At 36.9% G+C, this 20,194-nt stretch overlaps 1 protein-coding gene across 2 annotated transcripts in view; it reads left to right on the top strand.

Annotated features, from left to right (window-relative positions):
* LOC100262033 (cleavage stimulation factor subunit 77) overlaps nt 1-20,194 on the top strand; it is an 86,922-nt gene that overhangs the window by 42,261 nt on the left and 24,467 nt on the right. For both annotated transcript variants that reach the window (XM_002265157.5, XM_010658414.3), the window contains 4 exons: nt 3,042-3,103; nt 3,203-3,343; nt 4,474-4,602; nt 11,122-11,168. In XM_002265157.5, the coding sequence (XP_002265193.1) occupies nt 3,042-3,103; nt 3,203-3,343; nt 4,474-4,602; nt 11,122-11,168 (379 nt within the window). The remainder of the gene's footprint in view (nt 1-3,041; nt 3,104-3,202; nt 3,344-4,473; nt 4,603-11,121; nt 11,169-20,194) is intronic.

The following is a 20,194-nucleotide window of genomic DNA, read 5'->3' as shown; positions in this document are numbered from 1 at the left end:
TAGAAGTTGGTGGAGAGGCTTTCAGGGAGTTGGTTGGGAAGGTCATAAGTTTATAAGGAAGTTACAATTTTTTAAGGCCAAATTGAAAGAGTGGAATAAGGAATCTTTTGGAGTGCTAAAGGAAAGGAAAAAATGCATCCATAGTGATATTGCTAACATTGATGCTGTTGAGCAAGGAGGGGTTCTTTCTTTTGAACTTTCAGCACAAAGAGCTTTGAGAAAAGGGGAGTTGGAGGAATTAATTTTCAAGGAAGAGGTTCATTGGAGACAAAAAGTTAGGGTGAAATGGGTAAAAGAAGGGGATTGCAATTCAAAGTTTTTTCACTAAGTGGCTAATGGCAGATGAAATAGGAAATTCATCAAGTTTCTGGAGAATGAAAGAGGTTTAGTGTTGAATAATATTGATAGCATCATAGACGAGATCTTACTCTTTTATGAAAAGCTCTACTCAAGTCCCCCTGGAGAGTCTTGGAGAGTAGAAGGCTTAAATTGGTCCCCTATCTCAGAAGAGAGTGCTTCTAGGTTGGATTCCCCTTTTACTGAAGAAGAGATTTCTAAAGCCATTTTTTAGTTAGATAGGGATAAGGCGCCGAGGCTTGATGGATTTACCATTGCAGTGTTTCAAGATTGTTGGGATGTGATCAAGGAGGACTTAGTGAGGGTGTTCGCAGAGTTTCACAGAAGCGGGATAATTAATCAAAGCACCAATGCCACCTTCGTAGTACTTTTGCTAAAAATAGCTAGACAAAAAAAATTTCATACTTTAGACCTATTTCCTTGATCACTTGTCTCTACAAGATAATAGCCAAAGTCTTATCAAGGCGATTAAGAGGTGTACTACATGAAACTATCAATTCTACTCAAGGTGCTTTTGTTCAAGGGAGGCAAATTTTGGATGCAGTTCTAATAGCCAATGAGATGTGGATGAGAAAAGACGATCAGAGGAGGAAGGAGTTGTCTTCAAAATTGACTTTGAAAAGGGTTATGACCATGTGGATTGAGATTTTTTGGATCATGTGTTGGATAGGAAGGGGTTTAGTCCTAGATGGAGGTCTTGGATGAGAGGTTGTTTGTCATCGGTCTCTTATGCAATTTTAGTGAATGGAAATGCTAAAGGGTGGGTCAAGGCAACTAGAGGATTAAGAGAAGGTGATCCTCTATCTCCTTTTCTGTTTACTATCGTCGCTGATGTGTTGAGTAGGATGTTGTTGAGAGCAGAGGAAAGAAGTATGTTGGAGGGCTTCAGTGTAGGTAGGAATAGAACAAGGGTGTCCCATCTGCAATTTGTAGAAGATATCATCTTATTTTCTAGCACTTGTGTGGAAGAACTGCAAACTCTTAAGTTTATTTTGTTAGTGTTTGGGCAAGAGTAACCTTTATGGCATCATCCTTGATCATGATCATCTCTTTAGGTTAGCCCTGTTGCTTGATTGCAAGGTTTCTGATTGGCCTATACTCTACTTGGGTCTTCCTTTGGGAGAGAATCCAAAGGCTTGTGGCTTTTGGGATCCAGTGATTAAGAGAATCTCGCGGAGATTAGATGAGTGGAAAAAGGCTTATTTATCTTTTGGAGGTAGGATAACTCTTATCCATTCATGCCTATCCCACATTCCTAGCTACTTTCTATCCTTATTCAAGATTCCCGCTTCAGTGGCTACAAAAATTGAGAGATTGCAAAGGGATTTCCTTTGGTTAGGGGTTGGGGAATGTAAAAGAGATCATCTTATTAGTTGGGATGTAGTGTGTAAACCGAAGGCAAAAGGGGAATTGGGGGTTGGAAGGATTTCTCTAAGGAATCTTGCTCTTTTAGGGAAATGGTTGTGGAGGTATCCTAGGGAGAGTTCAACTCTATGGCATCAGGTCATTCTAAGCATTTATGGGACACATTCTAATGGTTGGGATGCCAACACTATAGTCAGATGGTCACATCGTTGCCCTTGGAAGGCTATCGCAGAAGTCTTTCAGGATTTTTCCAAGTATACTCGGTTTGTGGTAGGAGATGGAGAAAGAATTCGCTTTTGAGAAGACTTGTGGTGAGGGGACCACCTTTGGGATTCCAATATCCAAGACTATTTAGAGTAGTCACAGTTAAAAATATTCTCATATCTTCAATTCTCGGTTCTGCTCGTCCCTTCTCTTGGAACTTTAATTTCCATCGTAACCTTTCCGGTTCTGAGATAGAAGATTTAGAAAGCCTCATGCGTTCATTTGATTGTTTGCACTTATCCCCATCGATTTCAGATGCGATATCCTAGTCTTTATCTTCTTCAGGGTTATTTGCAATCAATTTTTTTTTTTTTTAGCGTTGTCCCACCTTTTTTATTTATCTCCAGTTTTCCCTACTAATTTTGTTTGGAATTCTCAAGTCTCTTTTAAGGTCAAGTCCTTTGTCTAGTTAGTGGCACACAAGAAGGTAAATACTAATGACTTGCTACAATTGAGAAGGCCCTATAAAGCTCTTAGTCCTGACATCTGTAAGCTGTGTATGAAGCATGGAGAATCAGTAAATCATCTTTTCTTACACTGTTCTTTGACGATGAGGTTGTGGCACAAATTATTTCGAATAGCTAAGATGGATTAGGTCCTCCCGAAGAGCATTTATGACATGATGACCATCAATTATAAAGGTTTTGGAAAATCCAAGAGATGCATAGTTTTGTGGCAAACTGCGTGTATTGCTTTAATTTGGGTTGTGTGGCAGGAAAGAAATGCTAAGATTTTTGAGGATAAAGCTAGGAATTCAGAGAATCTATGGGATTCCATTTACTTCCTTCCTTCTTTTTGGGCTTTTTGCTCCACGGTTTTTAAGGGTATTCCCGTTAATGTGTTGCAACTAGATTGGCTAGCAGTGTGTAGCTAAGAGAGTTTGTTTGTTGTTGTTACCTTTTAGCTTCTTGTTTTTGTATTCTTGTTGTTTAGTTTGCTTTTATGGGAGGATTCCTCATCCTTCTTTTGTACTTCTTAATTCTATCAATATATTTCATTGTCATTTCCTATCAAAAAAAAAAAAAGATGCTTATTTCTGCTGTATGTATTAACAGGAGCAGACATAGCATCCGGGCCTGTATGGATGGAATACATTGCCTTTTTAAAGTCATATCCGGTTTGTTAAATTCTCCCCCAATATACAGATGGCATAAGATTTTTACTGCTATAAATTCTTTTGCTATTTTTTTAGTGTTCTTACAAGGTGATGTTGCAGGCTCAAACCACACAGGAAGAGTCACAGCGAATGACAGCTGTGCGGAAAGCATACCAAAAAGCTATTGTTACTCCTACTCATCATGTTGAACAATTATGGAAGGATTACGAAAATTTTGAAAATTCTGTTAGCCGTGCCCTGGTATTTTTTGGATTTGAATTTCTGTGTTGACTTTAACTTCAAAGATTTTCAAATTGTTATTTCTCAGTTATCTTGTAAGAATTGTAATTAGTAAATTTTTGGTTTGTTCTTGAATTGTTTTTTTCCCTCTTAAATTTTGCAGCTCATACTGCTTCTCTTTATGGGGCTTCTCACCTTGTTTTTGATCATATTTTACTGCCATGAAAGGATTTCTAATCCTTCTTGACCTTCTTATTCACTAGAAATGAATCAGTTTATTTCTGATCAGGTAAAAAAAGAAAAGGAAAAAAAAGAAAAAAAAGAAACCTTATAAGAAGTAATATATGCATGGAAAAAGAAAGCCTTATGTTGCTTTACTCATTTGGGAATAACATTTTTTGTTGTGGTTTAGCACATTGTTACTCTTTAGAGTCTGTTAGACTATAAATGTACTATCATCAGTAGGATTAGAGAATCAATCATTTCTTGGTGTACTTGGTTGTAAATGGTGTTGAAATGTTTCCTTCTGTAGCATAGCATTGTCAATTGTGTTGTAATTGCAAAATTTTAACAAACTAGATACATAAAATTACTGAATATCATGTGAATGGTGATTTGTGGATGTTATCTTAGGCTATATTTTCTTGTGGGAGCTTAAGGACTAGAGTTCTCTTGGATGCTAACACCTTATCTGACAGGGTTGCCCTTGTCTACACCATGTAGTTGATGTGTTAGTGAATATGAAATACGTTTGAATGTAAATTACTAAGCAGAACTATGTGTGCGCTGGTTATCCTTATTAGTATCGCATTAATGAGTAATGATAAGAATGATTTCAATGTGGTTAGAGGTTAATCTCTCTTCCGTAAGAATACTTTTTTTATTGTCACTTCCCAATCTTCATTTGTACATCTTTCTATGATCTTAATACAAGTAGTAGTTTGTCTTATCCACTAAAAGAAAAAGCGTATTTGTTGTGTTTCTGCATATCTCTTAAGTTTTAGCTTTCTAGGTCCCACAGGTGTGTAATTATGGGTGGCATGTACATGTATTTTTTTTTTTTTTTTTTTTTTTTGGGGCATGCAGATAGGATATTTGTTTGTTTTCAGAATTCATTGACTGGTATTTATACATGATATAATATTTTGCAGGCAAAAGGACTGTTATCGGAATACCAATCTAAATATAACAGTGCAAAGGCTGTGTATAGGGAACAGAAGAAATATGTTGATGAAATTGATTGGAATATGCTCGCTGTGCCACCAACTGGAACTTCCAAGGTAATTTCTCATTTCTTTGTGTATTTTTTTCTTTTGTCTTGATCATTTGCATACAGATATAAATAATATCTTTATAGAGAGGCTGATGAAAGATGGTAAGGGTTGGTTTGAAGTTGAATCCAAATCTTTCAAAATCTCAGTGGAGGTTCTTAAAGGAAAGGTGGAAGGTATAGTTCTGGAAAGGGGTTGTGGCTTCTCCAGTTGGATCAAATTTTGAGAGAGAAACACCTATCAAAAAATAAATAAATAAAAAAAAAAAATTGGAGAGGAACCTTTTCCTATTGTTGAAGGGAGTGGAGTAGTGGTCCTAGTGCAAGAAGGAGAGGTGTTTCCGAAAGTGTGGAAGGTAGGGGATAGGTGGTACAGGTTTGCCTTTTGTCTTCCATGATGGAAAGAAGCTCCCATGTTGCCCACCTTTAAATAACATTAATGCTATCCTTTCTTGAAATTTTGCTTTTTGTATAAACCTTAATGAATGCTTAACCAATGCACTTCCTTTCCTTCTTGGTCAGTTTGAAAATCCTTTTATTTATTAATATTAATTTTATGCAGCAGATGCTCTAAGTCCTATAAGTTCTTGTTTAGGAGCTGGAATGAGCCCAAATTTTGTCTTGCCAAGTTAATTTAGAAAATCAAAGTCCCTAAAAAGTTAAAGAGTTCTTACATGGGTTATAAATTTATAAACCATGAAAAAGAAAAAAATAACAATAACAGGCTATAGTTAGAAGATTTTAGAAAGCCATTTGTCATGACAAATGCTCAGAATGCATAGCTAGTGAATAAGTGGACCAACTATTCCTCCATTGCTTGAGGTTTGTTAAGGGTTGTCTTTAGTAGGGATCTTTTTGGTTGCTTTCTCGTTCTGATATGCTTTTGAGAAGATTTATGCTAGGGATCAGCCACTGTGCCATTAATTCCTGCAACTTCATCTCCTATTTAGTTTGAGAGATTCCCCATGTTGAGTCTCTTCCAATCCCCCTTACTTGGAAATGGATTTTTGTTGTCATTTGTTGGATCCTAAAATTGATGCCTCCTTCTCTTTCTCCTTCATTTCATCAACCGTCATAAGAGGTGTTGGACTTGAATAATAATGACCTCTTCTCATCCAAGTCTCCCTTCTTTCTTCTTTCAAAATTTGATCCTCAGTTTTTCTCCCTCAAGCCAAGGTTATTCGGAAGTCAAGGCTTTTGCATGCTGGTGGTTAATGGGAAGGTTAATTCTAATAATTTTCTTTAGAGCATGATGCCTTATAAATAATCCTGGTTGTTGCATTCTTTGCATGAGGAGGTGAGACACAATGGACAATTACTTCCTCCATTACCCCTCTGCATCAGTGATATGGTAAGGTTGTTCTATTAGGCAAACATTGTGTAGGTGTTTTGGGAGAGGTTGATATGATGATTAGCCATGTGGAAAGGGTTATCCTTACTATGTTATGGTTTATCTAGTGAGAAAGGGGTTAACCTTGCCTTCTTTTTTATTCTTGTACTATTTTCTTTTCTAGATGGATCTTTATTTCTTATATATAGATATATATATATTTTTTTTTCTCTTTTTATGTATACTACTTTCTTGTTTATTGTAGAACGAAACATATGCTTGGGGGATTTGGCAAGAAAAAGGGGTGGAGTTCTATGGAAGTTCTTTTTTCCAAGCATAGAATGGACAATTTGGATGGAAAGAAACACTAGAACTTTTGGGACTAATATGAGACTATGGGGGTTCGATTTTGTTTTCTTAAGTTTCTTTGGGTCTGAATGACTAAGGGGTGTACATTTATACCTTTGAGTTTCATATGCATGGATCAGAATGTGGTTTATTTTTTAGTTTTAGATGAGATCCTATGGTCAGAGGTGGAACCTTAATTGAGATGATTTGTGCTCTAATGGCTCTGCCTAAATAGATATTGGAGGGATTACCATAGATCACAGTGAAAGTGTTCTTTGAGCCTTCTTTGAACATCTTAAAGCGCCTTATTAAAGCCTAAATCATAGCCCGATGTGAAGGCCTTAAAAGGCCTCTTCCATAAGGATTCAAACCTTGATGGTGGAAGGGGAATTAGTAGTAGTTTTCAAATAGGAAGTTCTAGATCCAATTTGAGCGTCACTAGGAGACACAATTTCTCCATCAATCCTTTTTATGCAAGCCACTGGATTGGGTATTGTGGAGAAAAATTGCATTTCTCATTCATATTTGAAAAGTATACGACTTTAGAGTTACATACAACAACAAAAAAGAAAGAATAAGGAAATAATTGGAAATTACCCTATGAAAGATCCCTACAAATCAGGGATTATATACACAAATACACACACACAACTATACACACACATACAAACTTAGGTATTCTAGCTATAATATACAACCATGGAGGATATACAACTATGCATACAACTGTAATAAGCTTTAACACTCCCCGTCAAGTTGGTGAATAGATATTATCTATTCCCAACTTGATAATGATTTCTTGAAATTGGACACTGGCTAATCCTTTTGTTAAAACATCGGCTAATTGACCTCCAATGGACACATATGGTGTGCAGATTAGGCCACTGTCCAACTTCTCTTTAATAAAATGTGTCTACTTACACATGCTTAGTTCTATCATATTGTACCGAGTTATGTTGAATGTTGATGGCCAACTTATTGCCACAATAAAGTCTCATCGGTGTCTCCCACATAATCTTTAAGTCCTCCAAGATAATCTTATGCCAAAGCAAGGCACAAATTCCTTGGGCCATTGCACGAAACTTCGCTTTTGTACAAGATTTTGCAACAATGTTCTGTTTCTTACTCCTCCAAGTTATCAAGTTCCCTCCATCAAAAGTGTAATATGCTATAGTAGATCTTCGATCAACAACTGATCCTGCATAATTTGCATCAGTATAGGCCTCCAATGATGGCTTAATGCTTTTCTTAAACAAAATTCCTTTTCCTGGAGTTGCTTTCAGGTAGTGTAGGATTTTGTATACAACTTAGAGATGAACTTCCTTTAGGTTATGCATAAATTGATTTCCTAGATTAACTATATAGGTTATGTTTGGTCGCTTATGTGAGAGGTAGATCAGCTTGCCAACCAATCTCTGGTACATACCTTTGTCTATGATTGCATCCTCACTTTCTTCTCTAAGCTTGTGATTCGGGTCAATAGGCATGTAAGTTGGTTTACATCCTGGTTTTCTTGTCTCCTGCAATAAGTCAAGAACATACTTTTGTTAGGAGACAAAAATTTCTTTCTTTGAGTGAACCATTTCAATTCCCAAGAAATAGTTTAGTCTTCCAAGCTCCTTTATTTTAAATTCTTTTGCTAAGCACTGCTTCAATGTTTCTCTTTCTTCAAGGTCATTTCCAGTCACTATTATCTCAACTACATAAACCAATAGGGTAGTCATTTCCCTTGAGGTTGAGTGTTTAACAAATAAGGTGTGATTAGCATGGATTTGTTCGTAGCCAACAATTATCATAACTTTGGTAAATCTTCCAAACCAAGCCCATGGAGAATTTTTTAGCCCATACAAAGATTTCTTCAATTTAAATACCTTTTTTTTTCCTTTCAAGTGCATATAAAAATCAGGTGGAAGATCCATATAAATTTCTTCTTTGAGCTCTCCATGCAAGAACACATTTTTCACATCAAACTGGTGTAATTCAAATTGGGTACCCTAAGAAAGTAAAACTCTCATAGTGTTCATCTTGGCTACTGGTGCGAAAGTCTCTTGGTAATCTATTTCATATGTCTAAGTATAGCCTTTGGCAATGAACCTAGCTTTGTATCTCTCAAGAGAACCATCCGCTTTGTACTTTACTGTGAACACCCACTTGCACCCTACTGGACTCTTCTCTCTTGGTAACGCAACTACATTCCAATTCCCATTCTTTTCAAGTACTTCCATCTCAGTTCTCATGGCTTGTTTCCACTCCTTACTATTTAGTGCCTCAGATAAGATCTCAAGTATTACTATGGTGTTTAGGTCGGTGAGAAAATTTTTATGAGATGATGACAATTTTCATAGGACATAAAATGAGAAAGTGGATATAAAGGATGTTGAGTACATGTTCTTGTGCCTTTTGTAACTGCAATAGGCAAATTTAGATCATTAATATCAACCGAATCATTAGAAATCTTAGGAGAAGATGAATCATTTACCTTACAGGAAGTTGTAAGTTCTAACTCTTGGACTTGCACAAGTTCAATGATGGTTGCTTTCTTCCTTGAGTAAACCAAAGTTGGCCTTGTAGAACTAGGAACCTGTTTCCCTGAAGGTGGACTTCTAGGGTTAGTACTTGTAGGTTTAGAACTTTGTGAGTGCTCAGACTTAGATACAAATGATTGTGATTGTGAGGGTTTAGACATAGATGGGGGCAAGTCAATTAAGAACAAATCTTCTATATCTGTATCTTCCATGAATGATGTCTCCCCTTGAAGATAAGGATGATTGACGTAGCTTTCATGTTCAACAAAAGATACATCAGAAGAGACATAAAATTGTCGAGTGGGTGGATGATAACATTTTTAACCTTTTTGAGTGGATGAATACCCCACAAAAAATGCACTTAATTGCTTTTGGATCTAGTTTTCCTCTATTATGAGGGTGGACATAGATAAAAGAAACACAATCAGAAAAACCTTTGGAACAAGACCAACATATGTTGTATAGTTTGGAAGTATTTTGAAAAATTTCCATTAGACTTTTGAACCACAAAACTCTATATGGAAACCAATTTATAAGATGAACAACAATAAGTATTGCTTTCCCTCAATATGATTTAGGAACATTTTTCTACAACAAAAAAGCTTTTGCTACAATAATAAGATGAACATTTTTTCTTTTAGCAACCCCATTTTATTGGGGAGTACTAATGCAAAAGGATTCATGAATAATACCTTCTTTTTGAAAATAAGGGGCGAGGACTTGGTTGAAGTAATCCTTTGCATTATTAGACCTAAACTTCTTGATTCCCACTCCAAATTGAGTTTTGACCATTTTGTGAAAATTGGAAAATATAGTACTTACATTCGATTTTTGTTTGAGCATAAAGATTCTAGTTACTTGAGTGCAATTATCTATAAATGAGACAAACCATCTAGAGTTTGAAATATTAGGAATTGTGGTAGGACCCCAAATATTGTTGTGAACTAACACAAAAGAAATTGAAATTCTTTTGTTACTTATTGGAAAAGAAGCACGATGGTGTTTTGCAAGTTCACAAACATAAAAATTTAATTTTTCTACATCAATTCCTTTGAACAATAAAGGAAACAAAACTTATGAACGTTAAACAATGGATGTCTAAGACGACGATGATGAAGTCAAATTTCATCTTTTGTTATGGATGGGATCTCATAAAAGAATGATAAGTGTACCTGGTTCTCAATCCTATTTTGACTAAATGACAACTCAAGATGGTAAAGTCCATCTTTTTCCCTAACATATCCAATCATCTTCTCCGTATCCTATTCCTAAAATACATAATGAGAGGGATAAAAAATCACATGACAATTCAGTTCTTTGTTAAGTCAATGAATGGAAGTCAATGAATGGAAACAAGATTGGTTCAAAGCTTAGGTACATGTGGCACATTTTTCAAAACTATGGAATTGTTCAAGTGAATTTCCCTTGACCAGCCATCGTGGCTAGAGAGCAATCAGTAGTAGCTATTTTCTTAATACTAGGTCATGGACTATATGTACTAAACTTTTGTGAGGAATGAGTGAATGATCTCTAGCTCTTGAGTTGATGACCCAAAGCCTAGGAAATACATATCCAAGACACTAAAAGTAAGAGAAGGGGAATACTAGTCTGATTGAGAGAGAAAGCAAGCACTATTAGGACTCTCAAGGGTTCCTAGGAGATTCTTCAATTTCTCAATCTCTTCCTTGTTAAGCTTAGTATGTTCATTGCCACCATAATTCACCCTCTCTTGTAAAGGTTTTTCATTGGTTTGAGAGCTGGTGACGTGTGCCTGATTTCTTTGCTGTCCACCTGTGAAACCTTGTTGTCCACCCTTGAAACCCCGATCTTTGCTCAAAGTTTGAGGCTTTCCATAGAGTTTCCAGCACCGGTCCCTTATGTGTTTTGACTTCTTGCAGTAGGTACACCAAATAGTGTCCTCGTTCATTGCTTTGAACAAATCTGTCATTGATGGAGGATTCATGCTGTCGAAGTTGTCAACAATTAATCTTGATTAAAAAAGATTCATTGAAGTGGGATCTTTCATGTAACTTGAGGTTGGGAACTTTTTCTTATAAATACTTAGGTTGAAAAACAAGGTGGTTGATTTTTTGGCAAAGAGATTAGTTTGATCCCTTGTCTCTTTCATGTTGGGATTCTACTCCTATTTCCCTTTAATGGATTTGCTTTTAATAAATGTAATTTGGGCCTTGTTTTGTTTATTTTTGTTATTCTTTTTGAAGTGTCTTTTGTCCTACTTGTACATCATTTTGTGTTTGTTCTTTGTTTGATAATAAGTTCCAATTTCTATAATGAGCAAATTTAATTTCTTGTCATGCTCCCACAGGAAGAAATGCAATGGATGGCATGGAAAAAGTTTTTAGCATTTGAAAAGTAAGAATTAATGCCACAATATCCTTTTAAATTTACAAGTGATGCATTTATATAGCCTTGAATGTTTTAAGCAGGTGCTGAATATATTTAAGAGGTATGTAATCTTGATTAATTCAGTGTTCCATTCAGGCTTTATTACTAGGAGTTTTTGTCATTTAGAGATGACATGCCTTGATTTTTTTTCCCTTGATGAGAAATTCCTCAAATTCATTCTTTTACAATGTTCTTTTCAAAATTTCAAGGATTATGATTATTCCCAAACCGTTGAAATGCCCTATTACTTTTATAAGAGATATGGAATTCCACGAGTGCTTTCTAATAATTCATCTATCCACTTGTAACTGTAGTTTCCAAAGAAATTAGATAACCTTATGGCCATGTTTGGTACTTGGGAATGGGGAATGAGAATGAATATTTTGTTTCCGATCCTATTTCTCTTTGAATAGAAATGAATTTGGTAATTCCAATTTTTGTATTTGAACGCACCTATGAATGTAAAGTTGGAACGATCATTTGTTTTTATTTCAATATTTGGTAATAATGAGAATGATAATAAAAATACAAAATAAAAAAATGATAATAATACCCTTACAAGTAGTTTTTTTTTTAAAAAAAAAAAAATATTTTAGAAGAACATCTTTTGAGTGTTGTTTTTTTTGCTAAATAATAAGGCTAAGAAAAATAATATTTACTTAATAAATAAAAATTGATCATAAAAAGTTACATGATCATGTAATTGAGAAAAGACCTTCAGGGAAGGATGGGGTAGTCTTCAAAATAGATTTTGAGAAGGCATATGATCATATGGATTGGGGCTTTTTCTGGATCACATAGTAGAGGGAAAAGGGTTTAGCACAAGATGGAGGTCTTGGATGAGGGATTTCTTGTTCTCAATAAGTTTTGTAGTCTTGATGAATGGAAATGTCAAATGATGGGTTAAGGCGACCAAAGGTTTAAGACAAGGAGATCCTCTTTCCCCATTCCTTTTTACTTTAACTGTTGATGTATTAAGTAGGATGATGCTAAGAGCTGAGGAGAGCAGTCTTTTAGAGAGATTACTAGTGGGGTAGGGATAAGATTATAACATCTCATTTACAATTTGCAAATGATACCATCTTTTTCTTTAGAGCTTCTGTGGAAGATCTGTAAAAACTTAAAGTAATCCTATTGGTTTTTGGGAACTTGTCAGGGCTAATGATATATTTAAACAAAGGGAAATACGTTGTTTTCTATGGCGAAGCGTTTTGAAGTGGAGAAGAAGGGCTTTGAGGTTAAGTTTGAAGGTTCCCATGGGGGAACTTCGATTTTAATAACAGAGAGGAGTCGAGGTTACTTCTTCTCAGTGGGTTTTGGAAAGGAGGAGTTGGAATGGTTGTCGGAGCAGTTGAAGGCGGCTGTGGAGATGGATGTTTCCATGTGTTTTATTCGAAAGTTTAGGGGCAAGACTAGGACTCATTTGTTGGAGATTTGCTTCAATAGAAGAGGGAGATTCATGAAAATGACAGAATTAGTTACTAAAAGAAAACCCTCAACTGTGGTTGTTCCCAAGGGTGTTAAAAGGTAGTGGGTGGGAAGCCCTTAGGAAGGTGATTTCTTCAGTGTAGGATTTTACTGCTCATGCTGTAAGTGTTTCAAAGGAGGTGTACTAAGATCTTCAGGCAGGTGAGGGCATTTACAGGGGATGTCGATCCTATGCAGATGTTGTTGCAAAGGGGGGACCAAGGAATAGAGCTTTATTGCTAGTTGGAAAATGGGCCAAAGTTGTAATTTGTGAAAGTCAAGGAAGAGTTCATGATTAGGTTTATGTTGGAAAGGCGATTGCGAGGATGATGGGTTTGAAAGGAATGGTATCTGTAACCCCTATCTCCACTTACAAGGGGTGTTTCTTTATGGATTCTATAGGGAGAGCCGAATGGCTCCAAGAACAGGGGAGGATGACAGTGACAGGAGAGTCTGTTTTCTAAGGAGGTGGTCGCCTAGAGAATATATTGTAGTACTTGGAAAATTCAGAAGGGGTTGGAAACTAAGGGGTCTCTCTTTTCATTTGTGGGACGACAATCAATTGAGCTACATTTTGAAGGATTGGGGGAAGGTAATGGAAGTGGTGCAGGACTCTTTGAAGTTTGTAGATTTGTCGAAGGTAAAGTTGTGGGTGGAGATGCATCCAAATGTCGTGCTGCTTGCGTTGCTAGAGGTGGAAGATGAGGACTGGCCTTTCACGATTGCAGTTTCAGTCATTAGAGAAGAAGAAGGAATTCGCCTTTTGATGATTCAGTCAACTCGTAGCAGGGGCGGGTTGGTTTTAGCAGGAGGAAGCTTCTCCCTCAGGCCCAGAAAGGTTGAGGGGACACATGGTGCCTCAAGAGAGTGAGGGATATAGCTGTATGCCCCTTTCTCGCTCCCGTTCTCCGTTTTCAAATTCAAATTTGGCTGGAGATTCAAAAAGGAAGAAGGGTCTAGGAATGGGAGTCAAATAGGCCTAAGGGTGGGAAGCTTTTCTAGGCCCACTAAGGCTAGTGCCATTTTAAAGGCCTAGTCTTCATTTAGGGCCAATCTAGAGCAAGCCCATGTGAAGAAGAAGGTTTTGGGCTCCCTGTTCCAGTTGTTAATCAAGCGACAGAAGAAGGTAAAGCTAGGTCTTCCAATGGTGATATTGCAGCGCCTTCGTCGTAAAATTTTCAGGTTTCAGACTTTTTTTGTAAAGGACGTTCTTTCTATTGTGCTCTCTCAAGAATTGTCAAAGAGGAAAGGTCTTGTAGTCGTAGCGAGGCATAGAGGAAAAAGTTGGCCTCCGCACCTTAAGGTGTCATCGTTTAGTCTTCAACCAGGGCATTAATCTTCCTGCTCCAAAAATTTCCCAAGCTTTTACCATGGAGACAGAAGAGGACGAAGGGCTCTCACACTACAATTTGTCAAACAATGTGTGTCTTCCTAACTCAGAATCCTTAGAGAAAGACCAACCTTTGGTCGGGGCTTTTGTTCCAAGCTCTCTTCCCATCTCTTTTGTTTCTACAGTTCATTTTGTTCGGTGCCAACCCCTTTCATTGAATCCGTTGGAGTCAAGCCTTGCTTCTCAGGATGTTCCTGGTGACAAGTCTAGCCTTCTTGTTGGTGTGCCTATTTTGGAAGGTGTGGCGTCCCCTAGAGAAGCCTTTAACAAAAAACTTAAAGGTTGTTTTTTCCATATGAAACCACTTAGTAGCCCAGAGGAGCATTGAGTCTCAGGTCCAAGTTTGTCTCCAGCTTCAGAACCTCCCACTATCCCGTTGGAAGGCTTTTAGATTGAGGGCCTCACGCCTCGAAAGATGGTAAAGGTTCATTTGGTGTTGGAGAGTTTGAGGATCAAAATTGTGAAAGAAAGTGAAGAAAGTGTGGTGGTGGAGAGTAAGACTACTCTTTCTACGGACAAGGTCTATTTCAGATGAAAGATCAAAATTGTTTGTGGAATCCAAGGGGAGGCCTAAGTTAGTTGTGGTTTTTGCTGGGCGCTTTTCTGTTTGCATGAAGATCATTAGTTGGAATACAAGAGGGATAGGCTCCAAAAAGGAAAGGAGAATTGTCAAAAGCTTTTTAAGCTCTCAAAATCTAGATATTGTGATGCTTTTGAAAACAAAGAGATAAATTTGGGAGAGGACGTTTGTGGGTAGTGTTTGGAAAGGAAGAAATAGAGAGTGGGTTTTTCTTCCTGCTTGCGGGGCTTCGGGGGGTATTGATCCTGTGGTATTCAAATAAGTTCAAGTGTACATAGAAGGTGTTAGGGTCTTTCTTTGTAACTGTGAAGTTGAATTTTGGTGAAGAAGGTTCCTTTTGGTTAACTAAGTATGGTTCAAATAAGCCTTTGTGGAGGAGGGATTTCTGGATGGAGCTACAAGACCTATATGGTCTAACTTTTCCAATATGGTGTGTAGGGGGGGACTTCAATGTAATAAGGAGGATCTATGAGAAATTGGGTGCTTCTAGGTTAACTTCGAATATGAGGTGTTTTGACGAGTTTATAAGGGAGAGTGGTTTGTTTGATCCCCCTCTTAGAAATGTGGCTTTTACTTGGTCAAACATGCAAGATGTTCCTATTTGCAAGAAGCTGGATAGATTCTTGTTCTCATGTGAGTGGGACCATTTTTTCTCTCAAACTCTTCAAGAGGCGCTTCCTAGATGGACCTCAGATCATAACCCAATTTGTTTGGAAACTAATCCTTTAAAGTGGGGCCCGTCTCCTTTCAGGTTTGAGAATATGTGGTTGCTCCATCCTGAGTTTAAGGAAAATTTTAGTGCTTGGTGACAAGAGTGTTTGGTTGAAGGTTGGGAAGGTCATAAGTTCATGAAGAAATTAAAGTTTGTTAAATCAATGTTAAAAGATTGGAATAAAGTGGCCTTTGGAGATTTAAGAGAGAGGAAAAATTCCATTCTTTCGGACTTAGGTAGAATTGATCTTTTTGAACAAGAAGGGAATTTGAATCATGAGTTGTTATTAGAAAGGAGCCTTTGTTAAAGGAAGAAAAATTTTAGATGCTGTGTTGATAGCCAATGAAGTGGTGGATGAGAAAAGTAGGTCGAGGAGGAAGGGGTGGTTTTCAAAATTGACTTTGAGAAGGCCTATGATCATGTGGATTGGGGCTTTTTGAACCATGTGCTACAAAGGAAGGGGTTTAGCCCAAAATGGAGATCTTAGATGAGGGGATGTTTGCCTTCAATTAGTTTTGCAATTCTAGTTAATGGAAATGCAAAGGGCTGGGTTAAGACTATTAGAGGTTTGAGACAAAGAAACCCTCTTTCTCCCTTTCTTTTTACCTTAGTATCAGATGTTCTAAGCAAGATGATGATCAGAGCAGAGGAAACTGGGTTAATTGAGGGTTTCATTGTGGGCAAGGATAGGACTAAAGTGTCTTTACTACACTTTGTAGATGACACCATTTTTTTCTCTAAAGCCTCTCTTGAACGTCTTCAAAACCTTAAGCTAATCCTTTTGGTTTTTGGGCAAGTATCAGGATTGAAAATCAATTTAGAAAAAAGCACCCTTTCAAGTATTAATACAAGCCAGGAGTTGTTGTCTAGTTTGACTTTGATTCTTGATTGCAGAGTGTCAGAGTGGCCTCTGTCTTATCTGGGTCTTCCATAAGGAGGGAACCCAAAGTCAGTTGGCTTTTCAGATCCAGTGGTTGAGAGAATATCGAGAAAGTTGGATGGGTGGAAAAAGGCTTTTTTGTCTTTTGGGTGGGGGGGGTAGGGGAGGATTACTTTAATTCAGTCAAGTTTGTCTCACATCCCAAGCTACTTCCTCTCCTTTTTCAAAATTCCAATATCAATAACCTCAAAGATAGAGAAGTTGCAAAGGGATTTCCTTTGGTCTGGGGTGGGTGAAAGGAAAAAAGATCATCTTATTAGGTGGGATGTTATTTGTAGGCCAAAGGAGTTGGGAGGTTTGGGTTTCGAGAAGACTTCTTTGAGAAATATTGCTCTCTTAGGGAAATGACTTTGGAGGTTTCCTAGGGAAAGGAGTGGTATTTGGCATAAGGTTATTGCGAGTATTTATGGGAAACATCCTAATGGATGGGAAGCCAACATGGTGGTTAGATGGTCACATAGATGTCCTTGGAAGGCTATTGCTCAAGTTTTCCAAGATTTCTCCCCATATATCCATCTAGTGGTGGGAAATGGGGAGAGAATCCATTTTTGGGAAGATCTATGGTAGGGTACTCAACCTTTATGTTCTCAATTCCCTGGTCTTTATAGAGTTATTTCTATGAAAAACCTTATCGCCTCAGTTGTCCTTGGTAATTCCTATCCACTTTCTTGGAATTTTAATTTTTATCGTAATCTCACTGATACAAAAATTGAACTCATTAGAGACTCATGTCCTCCCTTAGTTCAGTGTATTTTTCTCCTTCTATGGTGGATTCAAGAACTTGGTCTTTGTCCTCATTAGGCTTGTTTACTGTTAAATCTTTTTTCTTAGCCTTATCAAATTTCTTAAATCCTATCTTGTTCCTTCTGGCCAAGTTTTTGTGGAAATTTAAAGCCCCTTCAAAGGTTAAGACCCTTGCTTGGTTAGTAGTACATGGGAAGGTAAACACCAATGACAAGCTGCAATTGAGAAGACCTTACAAATCCCTTTGTCCTCAATGGTGCATTCTATGCAAAGGAAATGGAGAATCGGTTGACCCTTTTCTCTTCATTGTACTTTAACTATTGGGCTTTGGCACAAACCCTTCTTTTTAGTAGGGTTGGATTGGGTTCCACCACGGAGTATTGAGGACATGATGATTATTGCATTTAGAGGTTTGGGGAATTCACTTAGAGGCAAGACACTTTGGCAAATCACTTGCCTCACTTTGTTGTGGATTGTGTGGCAAGAAAGAAACGTTAGGACTTTTGAAGATAAAGGAAGATTAGAAGGAATGTTATGGGATTTACTTCTCTTCTATTCCTCTTTTTGGGCCTCTTGTACTGTGAGTTCCTCTGAGTGTTTTACAACTCAATTGGACTGCAGTTTGTGATTCAAAAGTTTGAGATAGTTGAGGATTTCTTTGTATATTGTTTTCTATAGTGGGGTGCTTTCTTCTTTGTTCAGTTTCTGTTTTTGAGAGAAGGACTCCTCATCCTTCTCTTACTACTATAGAGGCTTCTTTTGTATATTTACTACTATTAATACATATTTCTTCGTTTCTAATAATAAAAAAAATGATCTATTTAGACAAGTGCACTCTATCTAGAATTAACATAAATCAAGGTTTGATTACCAAGTTGGCATCAATGCTTAAATGCAAAGCCACAGATTGACCTTTAACTCACTTGGGTCTTCCATTAAGGGGGAATCCAAAGGTAGTTGCGTTTTGAGATCCAATGATTGATAGGGTCTAGAGGAGACTAGATGGATGGAAGAAAGACATTTTTATCTCTAGCGGGTAGAATTACTCTAATTCAGATATGTTTATCCCATATCCTTAACTATTTCTTAGCTCCTTTCCAGATTCCAGTGTTACTAGCATTTAAGATTGAGAAATTGCAAAGACATTTTCTTTGGTTAGGAATTAAGAAGGGTAAAAAAGATTATCTCATTAGGTAGGACATTGTGTGTAAGGCTAAGTGAGTATGGAGGTCTAGGACTTGGGTTGATCTATCTGAGGAATTGTGCTCTCTTAGGGAAATGACTGCAAAGGTTCTATAGGGAAAGTTTTGGCGTTTGGTATCGAGTTATTCTAGACATTTATGGGACATATCTTGATGGATGAGACTAGAACATTATAGTTAGATGGTCACATAGGCATCCTTGGAAGGCCATTACATAGGTGTTCCATTTTTTTTTTTTCAAGTTATACTTGTTTTGTGGTGCATGATGGGATGGGAATTCACTTTTGAGAGGATTAGTGGTAGAAGGATCAACCTTCATATTCACAATTTTCATGTCTTTATAGAGTTGTCAGATTAAAAAATCTTACCATTTCAATCATCCTTGGTCACTCTTCTTTTTCTTGGAATCTTAATTTTCATCTCAACCTTATCAATTTGAAGATTGAGGACCTTGAAAGACTCACGTCATCCCTTACTTGTGTGCATTTGTTTTCATCCATCCCAGATGTGAGAGCATGGTCATTGACCCTTCAGGATTGTTCACAGTCCAATCATTCTTCATGGCTTTGTCTAATACATAAGATTTTGTTCTTTTCTCCTTGACGAAATTTATTTGGAAATCTAAAGTTCCATTTAAGGTTAAGGCCTTTGCTTGGTTGGTGACACATGAGACAGTAAATACCAACGACATGTTACACTTGAGAAGGCCTTTCAAATCCCTGGCATGATTGATATGTTTAATGTAAGAGGAATGGAAAATCTATTGATCATTTCTTTCTGCACTGTTTGATAACTTTGAGGCTTTAACACTATTTATTCAGACAAGTTAGGATTGATTGGATCCCACTTAGGAGCATATGTGATAATATAGGGGCTTGGGAAGCTCCAATAAAGGTAAGATCCTTTGGCAAATAGCTTGTCACATATTGTTTTGGATTGTGTGATGAGAGAAAAATGTTAGAATTTTTTAAGATGAGTAAAAGACGAGAGGGGTTGTGGGATTTGACTTCTATTCCTCTTTTTGGGCCTTGTGCATCACGGCTTTAAATGACACCCTCTTAGTGTTATCCAACTAAATTGGCTTTTGATGTGTAAATAAAAAATGTTTGAACATCCTTCAAAGGAGTTGTGTTTGTTGTTTAAACCTTTTATATAGACTCTTTGTACAGTAGAGGAGGTCAATCATAATATGATCAGGTTTTTTTGTAATCGTGGGGAGGACTCCTTATCCTTCTCATGTTTTCATTAATATAATGATACACATCTCTAGTTTTTGATTAAAAAAGTCATACAAACATAATAGAAATGAAAAGGGATAACATATTAATTTTAATATATACTATATCATTTCTTGCATCAAGAGAATCAAATATTTTTTGTTGAGAATCAATTGAAATCCCATTTGTTGGGGATAAAATGAGATGTCCATTCCTATGTACTAAACATGGCTTATGTTCAAAACTAAACCATATTGTTGTAAAGGGAATACCATATAGTGCAAATACTTTGAAATAGTAACTTTTCTTGGATAAAGTCCTATGGATTTGGGTTTAATCTTCCCTTTTATTTAATATAATGGTTAGATGGGACTAACCCACTTTGGTCAACTTTACACACAAAACACATAGCATAATAGGTTGTTAGTTAGGTCTTAATATGTTGTTTTATTAATCCACTAGTTGACACATCTCTCTAGATTTAGTTGGGAGTGGAGAAATGCAACAACCACACAATTCTTTTCATTTGGAACTAAGAACTTAAAATGGGATAAACTTATATGCACTTCAATTCAACACAATTCATAACCTTGATAATGAAGTAGGGTGTAGTTCCTTGTTAGGCTTTTTAGATAATGAGTCTCGAGGATTATCTTGAGAGTCGCAAAAGTGGCTGGGTAAGTTTGTGAAGACTTATAGACAAAAAGAGCCAAGACTTGAGAAGGTAAATACCAATGACAT

Source organism: Vitis vinifera, chromosome 11 (assembly GCF_030704535.1).
Source record: "Vitis vinifera cultivar Pinot Noir 40024 chromosome 11, ASM3070453v1".
NCBI classification, from domain to species: domain Eukaryota; kingdom Viridiplantae; phylum Streptophyta; class Magnoliopsida; order Vitales; family Vitaceae; genus Vitis; species Vitis vinifera.
This window is presented reverse-complemented; position numbering and strand designations above follow the sequence as displayed.